The 16,840-nt window shown below is 41.3% G+C and overlaps 1 protein-coding gene across 2 annotated transcripts in view; it reads right to left on the reverse strand.

Annotated features, from left to right (window-relative positions):
• FAF1 (Fas associated factor 1) overlaps positions 1–16,840 on the reverse strand; it is a 716,909-nt gene that overhangs the window by 668,221 nt on the left and 31,848 nt on the right. The window contains exon 1 of one of the 2 annotated variants that reach the window (XM_030208187.1): positions 16,387–16,567. The exons of the other annotated variant lie outside the window; for it this stretch is intronic. Coding sequence (XP_030064047.1) covers positions 16,387–16,431 — 45 coding nt within the window. The 5' untranslated portion in view covers positions 16,432–16,567. Of the gene's footprint in view, positions 1–16,386; positions 16,568–16,840 lie in introns of those variants that run through there. 2 annotated transcript variants of the gene reach the window in all.

The following is a 16,840-nucleotide window of genomic DNA, read 5'->3' on the forward strand; positions in this document are numbered from 1 at the left end:
ACCCACCTCCCCGATCCCCCCGTTTTCTATTTCTGTTGATGGCTCTCTCATTCTCCCTGTCTCCTCAGCTCGAAACCTTGGGGTCATCTTTGACTCTTCTCTCTCCTTCTCTGCTCATATCCAGCAGATTGCCAAGACCTGTTGTTTCTTTCTTTACAACATCCGTAAAATCCGCCCCTTTCTTTCCAAGCACTCTACCAAAACCCTCATCCACACCCTTGTCACCTCTCGTTTAGACTACTGCAATCTGCTTCTTGCTGGCCTCCCACTTAGTCACCTCTCCCCTCTCCAATCGGTTCAAAACTCTGCTGCCCATCTCATCTTCCGCCAGGGTCACTTTACTCATACTACCCCTCTCCTCAAGACCCTTCACTGGCTCCCTATCCGTTTTCACATCCTGTTCAAACTTCTTCTACTAAACCTATAAATGTACTCACTCTGCTGCTCCCCAGTATCTCTCCACACTCATCCTTCCCTACACCCCTTCCCATGCACTCCGCTCCATGGATAAATCCTTCTTATCCGTTCCCTTCTCCACTACTGCCAACTCCAGACTTCGCGCCTTCTGTCTCGCTGCACCCTACGCCTGGAATAAACTTCCTGAGCCCCTATGTCTTGCCCCATCCTTGGCCACCTTTAAATCTAGACTGAAAGCCCACCTCTTTAACATTGCTTTTGACTCGTAACCACTCGCCTCCACCTACCCTCCTCTCTTCCTTCCCGTTCACATTAATTGATTTGATTACTTTATTTATTTTTTGTCTATTAGATTGTAAGCTCTTTGAGCAGGGACTGTCTTTCTTCTATGTTTGTGCAGCGCTGGCGGAAAATAAGTCGAGCTGCAGAATTCTTGACAGATTGGAGAGGAGAAAGATGATTGAGCGGAAGAACAGTGAGAAGTAAATTGCAATAGTCCAAGCGAGAAGTAACAAAGGTGTGAATAAGGGTTTTGGTGGCGTGTTCAGAAAGGAAGGGGCAAATTTTGCTAATGTTGAAGATAAAAAGCGACAGGTTTTGGCGATTTGTTGAATATGAGCAAAGAAGGATAGAGAGGAGTCCTTCAGTTGGCTGATGGCCTAGCTTCTTTGTTTTCTTTTGTTGGTACTCACTTACAAATGTTATGACTGTGTAGTTGTCATTCTTTTTCCATTATGGATTATGCTTAGTGTTATTGCGAGGTTTTCAATGACAGTTACTTTTGATTCTGCATACTTCTAATTGATGTTTTTCTTTTCTTAGAAGCCTAAATGTCATATTTGGAGGATGCCAAATTCACAGCAAAGATCTAAAGGGTAGGATTAGACCAGTGATTTTCAGGATATACACAAGTTCACACCTCTTACACAGGCAAAAAAAAAAAAAACCCCAGCAAAGATGACGAAGGTGGCTGGAAACCTTTAATTACAATTCCTCAATCCGACTCAACAAGTAGTTCTGGCAGGAGAATGACCCAATATGAGATTCACTTTACTTTGACTGTGTGTTCCATTTATTGTAGCAGCTGTGGCTTCCTACTGATATTTGTGTTGCAAGATCAATTCCCTGATAGATAAGAGACCTTTCTGTTCTCAAACCTATATTCTCCTTGCAGGAGTAGCAGACTCCTGACACAGGCCCTATCGCCAAAACACAGCAGTGTCGAGTTGAATTGAGGCATTGTAATTAAAGATCTCCAGTCACCTTCGTAGTTTTTAATGTTTTATTTTGCTCTTTCAAGATAGCCACTCCATGAATACGCACGAGATGGCTGTGACTACACGCAGAGGCAGTGCATGCAAATCCACATCATATATTCACCTTGGGTGTATCCTGAGGACCAAACTGCAAATCACTGGGTTAGACTAATGGTAGGCTGAGCCTAACATCCAATAGAGCATTGGCTCCCAAACTTGTTCTAGGGGACCCTCAGCCAGCTGGGTTTTCAGGAACATTCACAATGAATATGCACAAGGGAAATCTGCACGCAACAAAGGCAATGCTTGCAAATCTCTCATGAATATTCACTGTGATATCATGAAAGCCTGGTTGGCTGGGGGGTCCCCAGAACAGGTTTGGGAACCACTGCTCTACAGGAACGACTGGCTTCGACCACTTCCTTGAGCAAAAACATCTGCAGCTTAATTGTGCATTATCTGGGGGGGGGGGGGGGGGGGGAAGAACCTTCTTAATTTGTTTTAAAATCAACCATCAATTAAATTTGTGAAGTGTTCTTTCATCCCAGAACTGTTTTTAAGGGTAAATAACTCTTCCCTATTTACCTACTCCACACCACTTACTATTTTATCTTGGTATAGCAGTTTTTCTCCTATCAGTTGGGCTTCAGACAATTAAGAGGGGATATGATTATATAGATGTCTGTCTGTGGCTCAATGGTAGTGCTATCCATTACTGTGCAGAGGTCTTGAAATTGATTCCCACTTTGAATCCTCCTTCCTGGACTAGCTGAAGATACAAGAGTGGCAGCTTTTAGTCTTTCAGATGAGAGAGTCCCAATCACCATGCAAAAGTGACACCTGGTGGTTTAGATATAGGGACTACGATTGCATAGTTCCAAATGTAGCCCTGGTACATAATCCCCCGATGAGGACTGGGCTGAGTGGGTAGTTGTGAGTGAATGCTTGTGGTACCAAATGCATGTGCTGATTTGGATTAAATGAACTGGTCAGAGCCAGGGCACAGATCTGGTACCACAAGCCTTCACATCAGGGCTCGATTCAGATGTCTGCAGTCATGGGGCCCTACCATCCTGCTCACCATATTTAACTGCTGCAAGTGGAATAATTGAGATTATTTGCCTCTTCTCTCCATCCCCCACTAACCCACCCAGCTATGATAGTCCCCTTCTATACTATCCTCCCTAACACCTTCCTTCACTCTTCCATTACAATCTTTGTACACTACCAATTGTATCTGATATCCTGTAATGACTATGTCATAACAAAACTCTGTAAGCCACATTGAGCCTGCAAATAGGTGGGAAAATGTGGGATATAAATGCAATAAATAATAATAATAATCATAAATAATAATCCCCCTTTCCCCAAAAGGCTGTGAATGCTTCCTCAGCAGCAACTTGAGCCAGCCCAGAAAAGAGGCCCTGACACACCAATCAAAATTCAAAAACCTCTACATAGTAATGGACAGTACTGCAACTGAGCCACCAGACCAGTCCCGCATGACTTTATATCCTTATCACTTCTCAGCTGCTTCATTTCAAAGATGAAAACTCTAACCCGTTTACCTTTTCTTCATAAGTTAGCCATTCAGTCCCCTTTTATTAATTTTTTCCAGTTTGTTTTCTTATTCCGCCACATATTTTTTGAGACGGCGCAAGCAAAACTGAATATGGTAACCAAAGTAGACTCACACTACAGACCTATACAGAGGCCTGATTAACATTCAGTTTCATTTTCACTTTCTTTAAAAAAAAACTTGCTAACTGTTCTGTTTGCCATTTGACCACTGCTGCAACCTATGAAGTCAAAGGTCCTTTTCCTCAAGTGGACCCCTAATACAGAACCCAGACCTGTGTACCTAAAGTTCCTCCCCCCCCCCCCCCCCAACACTTGTCCATATTAAAATTTGAACTGCTATTTAGATGCCCAGCTCCCCAGCCTTGTCAAGGCCGCCTGTAATTCGTCACAGTTTATGTTTCCAGTGCTTCAAGAAAAACTATTCATTCTGCAGATCTAATCACCTCACGTTACTCCTTTTTACAGATCATTAACGTATCAGTTAAAACACTGGTCCCAGTACAAATCCGTCAGCCACTCCACTATTTCCTTCAACACTGGAAACCCCTATAATTACCTGTGGTCATTTAACTCTAGTATAGCACTTAAGTGATTTATTACACCTGTTTCTCACAAAAGAGAGGTGAACGGTAAGGTGGATAACTGCACTACATTCAATCCTGAGACTAGAAATCACACATGCAGAAATTGCACATAAACCTCTGAATTCTATTTTTAAAAAAAAATTGCTAAAAATTACGCATGCCCAAATTTGCGCTTGCAATTTAATTGAATAACTAGCTAATTCAATGTAAATTTAGGCACAAGATCCACGCAAGTTCAAAGAAAAGGGGACGCGGAAATAGGAGAGTCATGAATAGAACGGGGGCGTTCTTAACATTTATGCACGTTGCTATAGAATGAGGGGGATTATGTGCTTAATTTAGGTGAGTACAACTGTATCACATTTCAGTTGGTGCAAATGGCCGTGCCAAAAGTTAGGCGCGTCTCAGGCGTAAGCGCTATTCTATAAATCACACCTAACTTTAAGCGTAGTTTATAGAATAGTGCTTTTTTTTCTGCGCCCATTTGTTTTTCACGCCATATATAGAATTGACCCCAAACTGTCACGCACTCTTAAACCTACATTTCCCTCAGCAGCTCATCTGTAATGTAAAACCAAAACCAACAGGTTTTCACATAAGGGAATCTCATCACTGAAGGATGAGGGATTAAGAATCTACCATTATGCAGGGTGTGTCAAAAGGGGATTTGCCAAGAACTGTTTAGGAGTGTTCTCCGGGAGGGCAATGTCTCCAAATAGGTTAGTTTTGTGCATACAGTAACAGGAATGAACCTCACTCCTAAGCTAGGCCATGTGGCATATGATCCCAGTCTCTCAAACCTGCTGTTAACATTTGATGTGGTACTTCCATTGTGTCAAAGACAGCTTCCTTCTGGAAATCATAAGATGCAACACATATAGGCCAACTTCTCCAAGTGTACTTGAAAATTCCTTTAAAAAAAAAAAATCAAGCTTTGTGGCACCCAAAACGATGGGAAATTTCTGCATTCTTTTGGCACATTTTCTTGGTTTCTGACAGCATTTCTTGGTACATCAGGATCTTCTGTGTTACCAAATGATTTACAGTAATCACTTGGGACCGACACCACTATGATCAATGCCGTTTTGGCATTTTTCCTCTTTTACCACTATGTCTGACTTCCTTGCATCCTGCTTTCTATCAGTTAGAACGGGGATGTTCCAGGTTATCATAACCTCTCCATTCTCCGCAATTCTCTTTGTATCATGATCCCAGTGCTTTTCTGGTACGGTGATGGTACAGCATTTCAAATGGATAAGATGTGCCACCTTGTTGTGCTTTTCTCTATGAAAACTTTCTGCCATCAAAACTTTGCAGCCAACTACAAGATGAGTGACTGTTTCCGGTTCTTTCTTACAGATATTTGTTGTCTCCGTTTTTTCTACGATTGCTATGAACCATTTGGTCTGTAATCCACTGTCCTGGGCTGCAGCCATCACTCTTTCATCCTTGGGTTTCAATCATCTTGGTTTGTCTCAGGGGCAATGTCTCCAAATGGGTTTAGTTTTCTGCATACCATAACAGGAATAAGAAATAAGAATAGCCATACTGGGTCAGACCAATGGTCCATCTAGCCCAATATCCTGTTTCCAACAGTGGCCAAGCCAGGTCACAAACACCCGACAGAAACCCAAATAGTGGCAACATTCTATACTACCAATCTCCCAAGGCAAGCAGTAGCTTCCTGGTGTCTGCTGGACCTTTCCTCCAGGAACCTGTCCAAACCATTTTTTTAAAATCCTGATACGCTAACCACCGTTACCACATCCTCTGGCAACAAGTTCCAGAGCTCTGGATTTTGTACTTTTTGAAAGAGTAAAAGGTACAATTATGTCTTATATGATAATTTTCTTTCCTTTACTCGCAGCAGATGAATCCAGAAACTGGTGGGTTGTGACCATCTACCAGCAGGACTGCCAAGGGAAGGAGACATACCCTGTAGGATGAAAGAACCATGTGGATATGGGACGACCCAGATGCAGAACTGGTTCAGAACTGTGGCTATCAGTGTGGAAGTTTACAGAGGACTGTTATAAACAATATTATGGACAAAGTGGGTGAATTGTTGAGAATTAAATTTAGATGTTGAAATTTGATGTAAGTTAATGCTTTGGAACAATGTCTACAAACCTGAGAGAGGGTGCTTGAAGAGTGAAAAAGTGTCTATGGCCCTCAGAAGCTCTCCTCTCATCACCTTGGTCAGATTCCACAACAGGTTTTCCCAAGGCAAGAAGGAAGATTGGAAACTGAAGTCATGACCCCTTTGCATTTCAACAGTGAGTGCTAGCCAGAGGGCTGCATTTAAAAGAGACCATAAGAGTGGAATTTAATGTAATAAAAAATAAAAGCAGATCTTTGGCATTTAAATTATATATTACATCTGGAACCCGAAGGGGGGCGATGGAAACCCCCCAGTAGTGGGGGATGGAATGAATCTGACTTCATTCCTCGAGAGCTCACTGGAAATTATTACCCAGAGGTCAACTATGCTGGTCACTTTTGCCCTGGAGCCTGATCGTAATGCTATTCTAAGACTTTCTTTAAGACATTTAGAAAATCTGTTTTTGGGCTCAAAGATCCGTATTTTTCCAGATCTCTCAAAGCCTACACAAACTAGGCGCAGGGCTTTTTTGGAGCAGCGTCCTAGAGCGTTGGCATTGGGAATAAATTTTGTATACGATTTCCTTGTACATGTAACTTACTGCTTGAGGGTAAACATTTTCAATTTGTAGACCCAAAACAGTTAAAAGAATTTCTTGACGCTAGAGTAGATATGAATGTTGTATGCCCTCCATAACTAGCAGGCTAGGATCGGTAACCTGAGGTAGCAACCGTTATTTTCTTAAATACTTTATGTTATCTATGTTTCTGAATTCTTGGAATCTAATTTTCCTTAAATTGTGGACGAATAAGCCTTAAAGATTTTTTTTTTCCTTATATTATGGATTTCCTGAATGTAATGCCGATTGCATACTCACAGTTTGTAGTCGCACCTGTGTTGGCATTTAAATTATATATTTTTTTTCTTGTTAACGTTTCTCTCTCATATACAAAAATAACTAACAGTTAGGATTAAATCTCATCACAATTTATTTAGAATGTTTTTTAGGAACCTGACCATGGATAACTGTATAACTGATTGAGCTTTGATGAACATTGGATCAATAGTTTCCTATTACTGTTTGTAATTCTTTACTTAATTCTGTTTTTATTCTGCAAGCCACCATAGCCTATCCTTAGGTACAGCTGTATATCAAATGATAAACTTGTTATTTGAGTTAGTCTCAAGATATGACTTAATGGCATTGTGACACACCTAGTATTCACCCACCAAACACAAGCATTCATTTCAATTTTTCACCTCATAAATATGGCTGTAGTCTAGGGGGCCCCAAATTTTAAAAAGGCATTTTTTACAGGTGCGCTGAAAAATGATTCTGCGCGCACCCAAAACATGCATCTACACTATTGCAGGCCATTTTTCAGAACACCTTTGTAAAAGGGCTGGTACTTTCTCTGTCCCCATTGGGCTCACAAGAATATAACGTAGACCCTTTCATTCAGGGGTCCTTTACTATACTGCAGTAAAATGTGGCCTCTTTGAATGTAACAGATTTATTGGAAAGTTCACTAACGTCAACTACGGAAAGACAAACATTGCTGGTATCATTTATTTTTCAGCAAGCTCTGGAGGCCGCTTACAAACTCCATTTTATGGAGGAAAGATTTGGGTCTTTCCAGATGTTACCAAACAAACTCAAGCTAGAAGAAAAGACTTTCTTGCGCTGCGTTCTGCTACTTTAGCGTTGGGCGCAACATTTAATCTGAATTATCCTTGTAAATGCAATATAAAATCTTTGGGAGTTAAATATGTTTTCTTTATACCTGACCATCTTAAACAATTTATTGATCAGAAAAAAGTTTCATGTTGGAATCACACACTATGTTCCAGGGTTAACAGATTTGATATTATTAAGTGGATATTCTGTTAACCCTTTCTTTACCTTTATAGTAAGAATCTCATCTCCTGAGTTAGTAACGGCTCTTCCCCCTTATTGGTGGACTAATACAAGATGTAGAAAAAAAATTCTTTTTTTTCCTTATTGTAAACAAGTTTTTCTTATTACTACTTAATCTGCTTTTCCTATTCACGTCTATAATGCTTGTAAATTTGTAAAATGATAAAGAACAAAAAAAAAAAAAGTGGCCTTAGCACATCCTTATATGGGTTTTTCCCCACACACCAAGGCCATTTTTACCGCAACCATTAAATGACCGATTTTTTATATTAAATGGCTACAAGCTAATGCTGCCATTAGCATGTAACAATTTTTTAAAAAAAAGTTACGGGCAAATGGTGTCTGTGACGAACATGAGTACCTGACTTCCTGCTTCTCTGGAGCTTGGCTTGATATGGAGAAACGGAAGGCATAATCCAGAGATAACCCCCTAGCCCTGGATGAGGTCTCACCCCGAAAAAGCTAACTCTGGACAAGTTCGGAGTCCAGCCGAAGGAGGTAACTGCACCCGCTTCAGCTGGGTTGGGGGGTCTACGTCAGACCACAGCATGAACGACATGTCTCTCAGGACCCAGAAGCAGCTTGGCGGCGACGGAGACACTGAAGCAAAGGGAACCAATTGTGGTGTCCGGGCCGACAGCAGCTGGAGGGGTTCCACTTCCTGCTTCTTCCTCGAATGTGTCAGCTTATGAAACAGGAGGGGCTGGGGCTCAGCTCCTGTTCTAGCTTGAAAGGATAGCTTCTTCTTCGGTTCTTGAAGCGTTGGAAAGACCGGCAGTAGTGATGCTAGAGTCCTTGTGGGATGCTATCCAGGGAGTACATTACTGAAAGGAAATTATCAAGCTCTGTCTCAGGATTTGGGGCAACAGGGGTCCAGAACTGGTTCATGGGAAGAGGAGGTAAAGAAATTGCAGAGCTTTTCTTCTGTGATTCTTAAACAGAAAAATATTCAAGCTCGTAAACTCCCTTCACCTCATCTACCCTCCAATTGCTCACTTACCCTTGCTCATATTTCTCCTACTCCCCTCATCCCTGCATTTCTACATTCTTCTTTTATTACTCCAATAATATTCAACTTATTTCTCTCCACCAACACTTTGTAATCCCAATTACTATGTAAGCCGCATTGAACCTGCTTTGAGTGGGAAAGCGCAGGGTACAAATGTAATAAATAAATAAATATTTGGATAACATTGTCAGAAGGAACAATTTCTTAATTTTCCAATATCTCCTTTAATTCCTGCAATAGATAAGTTGAAAAAGTATTTTCTTGAGATATTGGGGGTGTTCCGTTTGAAGGGTGTTATGGAGTTGCTGGAAAGCTCACTGGAACTTGTAACTGAACAAACTACTCTTCTGGTAACTTCTGCCCTGGAACCAGACAGAAATAACATATTTCGTCTATATTTCCGTCATATGAAAGCAAAGTTTTTTGCGTCGGCCATACAAGTGTTTCCTGATCTAGCTAGAGACACTCAGAGAAGAAGATGGGAATTCTTAGCCTTAAGGCCTAGAGTCCTGGCTCTGGGGAGCTTCTTTTGTTCTAAAATTTTCTTGTAAATGTACGTTGTCTTTAAATGCAGTTAATTATGTTTTCTTTGACCCCAAAAAATTGCAAGAATTTGCAGTTGCTAAGGAAGACAGACAGACATACAGCCCTGGACCATTCTGCTTAACAAAAATGCTGTAAGACTGGCTGCAAGTACTACCCTCACTTCTGTTTAGTTTAATTGGACTTTTTCTTTGGGCCCTGTTTAGTAAGTTACGCTAGCATTTTTAGCGTGCGTTTTTAGCAAGCACTAAAAAACTCTAGCATGCATACAGCACAGCTTAGTAAATAGGGCCCTTTGTGTCTTGTCCAATTTTTAGTGGTCTAAGTTAAGGGTTAATTACTTCTTCATTTCTTAATATTTTCTTTGTATTTATTTCTATTTCCACTATTATTCACAAGTTTATTCTTAGAATATAAATCACACAGTGTTGCATAAATTAATTTAAAAAATAAAGTTACCACAGGAGCCCTTAACGCCATCCATTTTGTAGATGGTAAGGGCTCATGTGCACGCTTATACATTTGCACTGTTTATTGTAGAAACACTCACTTTCTGACCCCCGTTTTATTATTTTAGCATACACACATTTGGCAGTTACCACAGGACACCTGAATGCATCCCATGGTACACCATTTTAAGTTGCATCAGATGCACATTAGCACCTAATGCAACTTAGTAAAATGACCCCCAAGTGACTGGCAAGAGAGAATGCCAATAAAATTACAGAAACCAATAGGTGCAAGCCTCTTAACTGTGTATTGGGGGTTCAGGTGGTCTCCAATGATTTGCTAGCTCAACTATAACACGCTGGAAATATGGAAATACTAATAGCGCTCAGCCATATGGAGTAGGAGAAATTTGTGAAAGACTGAGCAGACCTGATCACATTCTTCTAATAAGAGTTACCGGGATTATCTCAGTCAGGGGATAGGGTGAACAAGAGAAGATGGGAGTTCAAAGGGGAGAAAAAAAAAAAAGAGATAAAAGGGGCAACAAGAGAGAGAGGAGATCATGTTATGGAAAAATATGGTTCTGATGTTCTGCCCATATCCAACAGACTGCCAAGACCTGTCGCTTCTTCCTCTTCAACATCAGCAAAATTCACCCTTTCCTATCTGAGCACACCACACGAACTCTTGTCCAAGCTCTCATTACCTCTCGCCTTGACTACTGCAACCTACTCCTCACTGGCCTCCCACTTAGCCATCTATCCCCCCTTCAATCCGTCCAGAACGCTGCCGCACGTCTCATATTCCGCCAGAACCGATACACTCACATCACCCCTCTCCTCAAGTCACTTCACTGGCTTCCGATCAGATACCGCATTCAATTCAAGCTTCTCCTTCTTACCTACAAATGCACCCGGTCTACTGCTCCTCACTACCCTCATCTCCCCCTATGTTCCCGCCCGTAACCTCCGCTCCCACGACAAATCCCTCCTTTCAGTTCCCTTCTCCACCACTGCCAACTCCAGGCTCCGCTCATTCTGCCTTGCCTCACCCTATGCCTGGAACAATCTTCCTCAACCCCTACGCCAAGCCCCCTCCCTACCCATCTTCAAATCTCTGCTTAAAGCTCACCTCTTCAATGCTGCTTTCGGCACCTAACCGTCCGTGAAATATAGTATGCCCTATTATTCGGACTCTACACTTGTCTTTGACTGGACACTTGTCTATAGATTGTACACCTGTCTTTTAGATTGTAAGCTCCTTGAGCAGGGACTGTCCTTCTATGTTTGAATTGTACAGCGCTGCGTAACCCTGGTAGCGCTTTAGAAATGTTAAATAGTAGTAGTAGTAGTAGTAGTATATGGTTCTGAAGGCTGAACAAAATAAATTGCAAAAACACTAAAAATAAAAATAAAGTAGGGGGGTGTACAATCCTTTAATAGAGTACCATGACCAGGACAAGCTGGAAAACTACCGGACAGTAACTAACAGCCCTTTTCCAGTAAACTTATAAATCTGCAATCAACTCGATGACCGGCTAGATCCATGTCAATCCAGATTCCGACCTGGATGGAAAAGCGACAGTCCCCTACTAGATGATGAGGAATCCATCTTCATACCACTGCTATCAATTTCTCAGCAACTTTTGACAGCATGGATCATGATATCATACTTCAACAACTGTCTGAAACAAGTATTAGGACTTGAACCATGCAAATACTGTGCCAGCATCTACGAGACAGAAAACAGTCCATTCTTTTCAGCAGCACCTCTTCATTACCTTGACTACTGGCCTATGGGATCCATACTGTAATCCATGGTATTTAAGATCTACCTGAAGCCTACAGCATAGCTATTTTGGTTAGGGACATCAACTTCTACATCTATGCAGATGATATACAGCTACTCATACTAACGGAACCAGATCTACCAGTTCTCCAAGTTAGCAAAGCTGGGTTATATAAAGATTTGGACAAGGAGGAAAAGTCCAGAAACTATTATTAACCACGTTTACTCCTAGGTGTAAGCAGCATGGAATCTATTTTTTTTTTTTGGTAGCCTGTCAGGTACTTGTGATCTGGATTGACCACTGTTGTAAACAGAATACTGGGCTTGACGGACCCTTGGTTTGACTCGATATGGTAGTTCTTATATTTACTGCCTAACTTCAACTCAAGACAAGGGCAAAATAAATAAATAATTTTGTATAAATACAAATAAAACAAAGATTATGTGTTTTCTGGTCAGAAGTACCTAGAAACCCAATATCAAAATCCTTTTTGGGAACTAAGAACTCTCCTCCTAAAATCATAGGTCAGAAGTCTTAGGATACTGCTGGAATTATCACTTACTTCGATCCTATAAGGTCGAGCAACTTTTTAAAGCTACGGTTATCATTTGTAGAACAGTGAAAAGACAAGTCTGTTTGGTGGTCCATGTCGTGGTAACATTATGGCTAGACTACTGTAATGCCCTGTACATTGACCAGAAAGAGACTGTACCAGCTCCAATTAATTTAGAGTCCTGCAGCATGACGGACAGAGGGTTTCAAGTAATGTGACCCTATCACTTCCTTCTTGATACTAGAATTCTACAGTGCCAGATTTAAACCTCTCTCTGATCGTCAAGGCCTTCAGAGGAAAACAGGCCAGCTGTTATCCCTCTACATACTTTTGAGGCCTCTAAAGTCCTTCCAAGAAACATCCCCCAACTGTACTCTTGCCAAAAGAATCACATGATGTGACACCCACTAGCGAGTGGTCTATCTAAGGAGCAGCCCTCACTCTGGAACTCATTTCCATGGGGGCTATGCTTAACTCAAAACTACCTCTGCTTCAGGAAGCAGGAGGCCTGGCTCTTCTCCCAAGTCTTTAATGGCTATGGCCAGTTGGGGAACTGACAAGTGAATCAATCGATCACACCATATCACAGCAAGCTTGGCACATGCCCTCTGAAGCCAGCTGCACATAACTTATTTAACTGTACATACAACTTACCTTCCATCTAGTCACTTGCTTTTATTTACCCCCCCCCCCCCCCCCAACACCTTTGTCTGATCCATTTTGTCCTATATGCACATGTGCTCTGCTGCTTACTAAGATATGATAGTCAACATCAGCACAATAAAATTAAACATTTCTGAAAGTTCTACTGTGCTATTGTAATACGTGTACAGAGTAAAATCTCATCAAAACTTGAGACTCAATGAGGTGATGGTGAATCACTAAGAAAATATTGTATTTCAAATATAAATACATATAAGAAAGACTATTAGTAATCTCAAGGTACAGCCATGGCACTGCTGTTAACTCCCAAATCATGCTATAAAAATGCTGAACAGGCTCATGTACTCCTAAATGAGCCTGTTAAGCTCTATTTTATAGCATGATTTGGGAGTTAACAGGCTCATTTAGGAGTACATGAGCCTGTTCAGCATTTTTATAGCATGATTTGGGAGGTAACAGCACTGTCATGGCTGTAGCTTAAGATTATTAATGGTCTTTCTTTATATATACAATATTATCTTTCTGATTCACCAACTCAACGCAGAGAAAACACAATGTCTTGACTAACCTCACAACACAACAAAAACAACTACTCCAAAATAACCACACCATACTGTTCTCTTCCCGTCGCACAAAACCTAAAAATTCTTGGAGTGACCATCGACCGAAACCTCATCGATACTCATGTGAAGAATACAACGAAGAAAATGTTCTACTCCATGTGGAAACTCAAAAAAAAGAGTAAAAACCTTTCTTCCCAAGATATATCTTCCACACCCTGGTACAGTCAATGGTAATAAGTCACCTGGACTACTGTAATGCACTATACGCCGGCTGCAAAGAAGAGACCATCAAAAAACTCCAAACAGCCCAGAATACCGCCGCCAGACTCATATTTGGAAAAAATAAATATGAAAGTGCAAAACCCCTAAGAGAGAAACTTCATTGGCTCCCACTCAAAGAACGCGTTGCATTCAAGATTTGCACGATTGTACACAAAATCATTCATGCAGACACCCCAATCTACTTGCTAAACCTTGTGAACTTGCCTCCCAGAAACGCTGTAAGATCATCCCGCAAATTTCTCAATCTGCACTTCCCCAGCTGTAAAGGACTAAAATACAAGCTGATACACACCACCACCTTCTCCTTCTTGAGCACGCAGCTGTGGAATGCTCTACCTACAGACCTGAAAGCTACTGACGAAATAACTAACTTCCGCAAATCTCTGAAGACATCTCTTCCAAAAGGCCTACAAAGAAAATACATAGCCTACAAAACTACCTCAACAATCCACACAATTATCACAGTTCACCTCTATCCTATCCAACACCTTCCGCCTATCTTACCTTACCTAATCTTCAAACATTAATAATTGTACCCGTAATCACGAAATGATTATGTCTATCTTCTCTTAACTAACCTTCAAATATTAAGAATTGTACCTGTTATCATGAAATGATTATGTCATAACCACACTCTGTAAGCCACATTGAGCCTGCAAATAGGTGGGAAAATGTGGGATACAAATGCAATAAATAAATAAATTTCTTTTTTTTGTTATGATACAGCATCAGTGCCACTCATATTATGTCATCACTATTGTTATAATTCAATTTACCTAGCTTAATTTGGTGCCTCTTTTACCAAACCGTGCTAGCAATTCCTACACAGCAATGCCAACGGTGTTGCTTTGTCGGCATTGCCACACCAGGAATTGCTAGTGTGGTTTGGTAAATGAGGTGCTTAGTTTTCAAATTCTCAGAGCTCCTAATTGTTATTGGATGATATCCGTTATCATTTATTGTAATTCCTAAAGTTGGCTAGCCTCCTGTAAAGGAGCCATGGATTTCATATACCACCTTTCCAAAGTAGAACCAAAGCAGTTTATATTTATTATATGCAGATACTTTCTCTGTCCCTAATGGGCTCCCAATCTAAGTATTGTAATCCACACTAAGCTATCTTCACTTGAAGCAGAGTAAAAAAAAAAAAAAGTGTACCTGTTCTATTACGTACTATGCTGACATTTGATCATTTAATTATAGTTATTTTGTTACTACAATTTGTTTATGTCCAGCTACACCTGTTGTACACTGCCTTGCAGGTGTCCTTCATAATAAAACACAGCACACAGATGTCAACTGGCAGTTAATGTATCAGCAAATGCTCCGCTTAACACACGGCTATCTCTACTTCAGGAAGCAGGTTAAAGCTTGGCTGTTCAACCAGGCCTTTAATAGAAGAAGTAACTAACTTGTTAGTCTCACTCACACACACAAGGAGTGCCAGAGGCTGCACATATTGCAGCAGGACAGGTTTATCCACTCCTACTCTATCTGGGATAATATTTAACCATCTCTCTGACCTCATGTGCACCATTTTTACTTTCTAACTCCTCTTACCTATCTATATGTTCTATCTTTATTAATACCCTATACTGTCAATTAAAATGTTCTATTATGCATCGTGTTGACACTGTAAGTAGTATACAGTAAATACATCCTAATAAAGAACCCCTGTTTTAGACAAATTTATTAGGATGTATTTATCACCTTTTTGAAGGAATTTACTCAAGGCAGTATACAGTAGGAATAAATCAAACATGAGCAACAGTTACAGCAGTAAAAATATTAAAATAATACAAAGTATGGCATAATATACTACTTACAATGTCAACACAATCCGTAATAGAACATTTTAATTGATAGTGAAGGGTATAAGCAAAGATAGAACATATAGATAAGAGAGTAAGAAGAGTTAGAAAGTAAGGTGACTAATTTAACAAAAGGTGCACAAGAGGTTAGAGAGATGGTTAAATATTATCTCAGCTAGGGTAGGAGTGGATAAACATGTTCTGCTGCAGTATGTGTCCCAAGGACTGGGTTGTCAAATTTTCAGGATATTCACAATCAATATACATGAAATAAATTTACTTACACGCTCATTCAGACTAGGCATTAAACTATTCTACACTGAAATAACCCCATTACATACTAAGTCATGTTTACAGACAATATGCAGGGGGGAGGGGAAGTGCTGTGTCATTTGCCAAGGACTTGTTTACACTCTGCGCATACCAGCCAGGAAGAGAAATAGAATGATCGAAAGGCAAAAAGAATGTACCACACTTCCCCACTAGACCTCGCTACCCGTTCATAGACTCTTGTATAGATACTTTATAGAATTAATTTTCATCTAACTCCGATTCAAAATCTGCCCAGGGGCAAAGGTCTTCCCAACAGTTGTCTACCGTCGACACCGACTGGGAACAGATGAGCGACAGTCCAAGCACTAGAGACCCACTGAAGACATCCCCCACCGCAACGCCTGCTCTATTTAAACAAGAATTTCCCTTGAAACAATAACCAGAGGTTCCCTTGTCATTCTGTCAGTATCGTAAAGCCACTGCCTGAGCTGGTAGGCGGCTGCCGGCAAGAAAGGCCAGACCGTGACGGGGGACTTTAGAGCCAAAGCTCTACCCAGGCTTCCCCCAGCGCCCCGAATCTGGAGCGCACGTACCTGAAAATCGGCCAGAATCATCTCCCGATCCATGTTGGAAGCCATCACGGTTCTCTCTGCTGCGGGACGGGTTGGGCACTCGGAGACGGCGGCTGTAAGGGAAGGGGGAGGACGCAGAACCGGGGTAGCCTCGGACGCACTCGCTCTTTCCTCCTCCTCTCCGCAGCTGACCACTGTCGCACACTTTCTCTGTCACTGGGGTCGTAAAGCGCTGCTTTACGGCTGTCGCGTCATGTGACGGGCTCCTGTCAAGCAGGCGCTACTGCCACTTCCGCTTCCCGTGAGGGAGGAGGCGTGGTCACTGCCCCTTTTTTGTTGTTGTTCTAATAAATGGTCTTGTGTTTCGGTGCGGGCGGGGGTGGGTTGAGATGAGCAGCTACGGTATCGGCTAATGGATGCATTGGAAAGAGGGAGCAGGATTTGGAGAAGCGGGGGTTATTATTCGGTTGTTTCA

Source organism: Microcaecilia unicolor, chromosome 6 (genome assembly GCF_901765095.1).
Source record: "Microcaecilia unicolor chromosome 6, aMicUni1.1, whole genome shotgun sequence".
Taxonomy (NCBI): domain Eukaryota; kingdom Metazoa; phylum Chordata; class Amphibia; order Gymnophiona; family Siphonopidae; genus Microcaecilia; species Microcaecilia unicolor.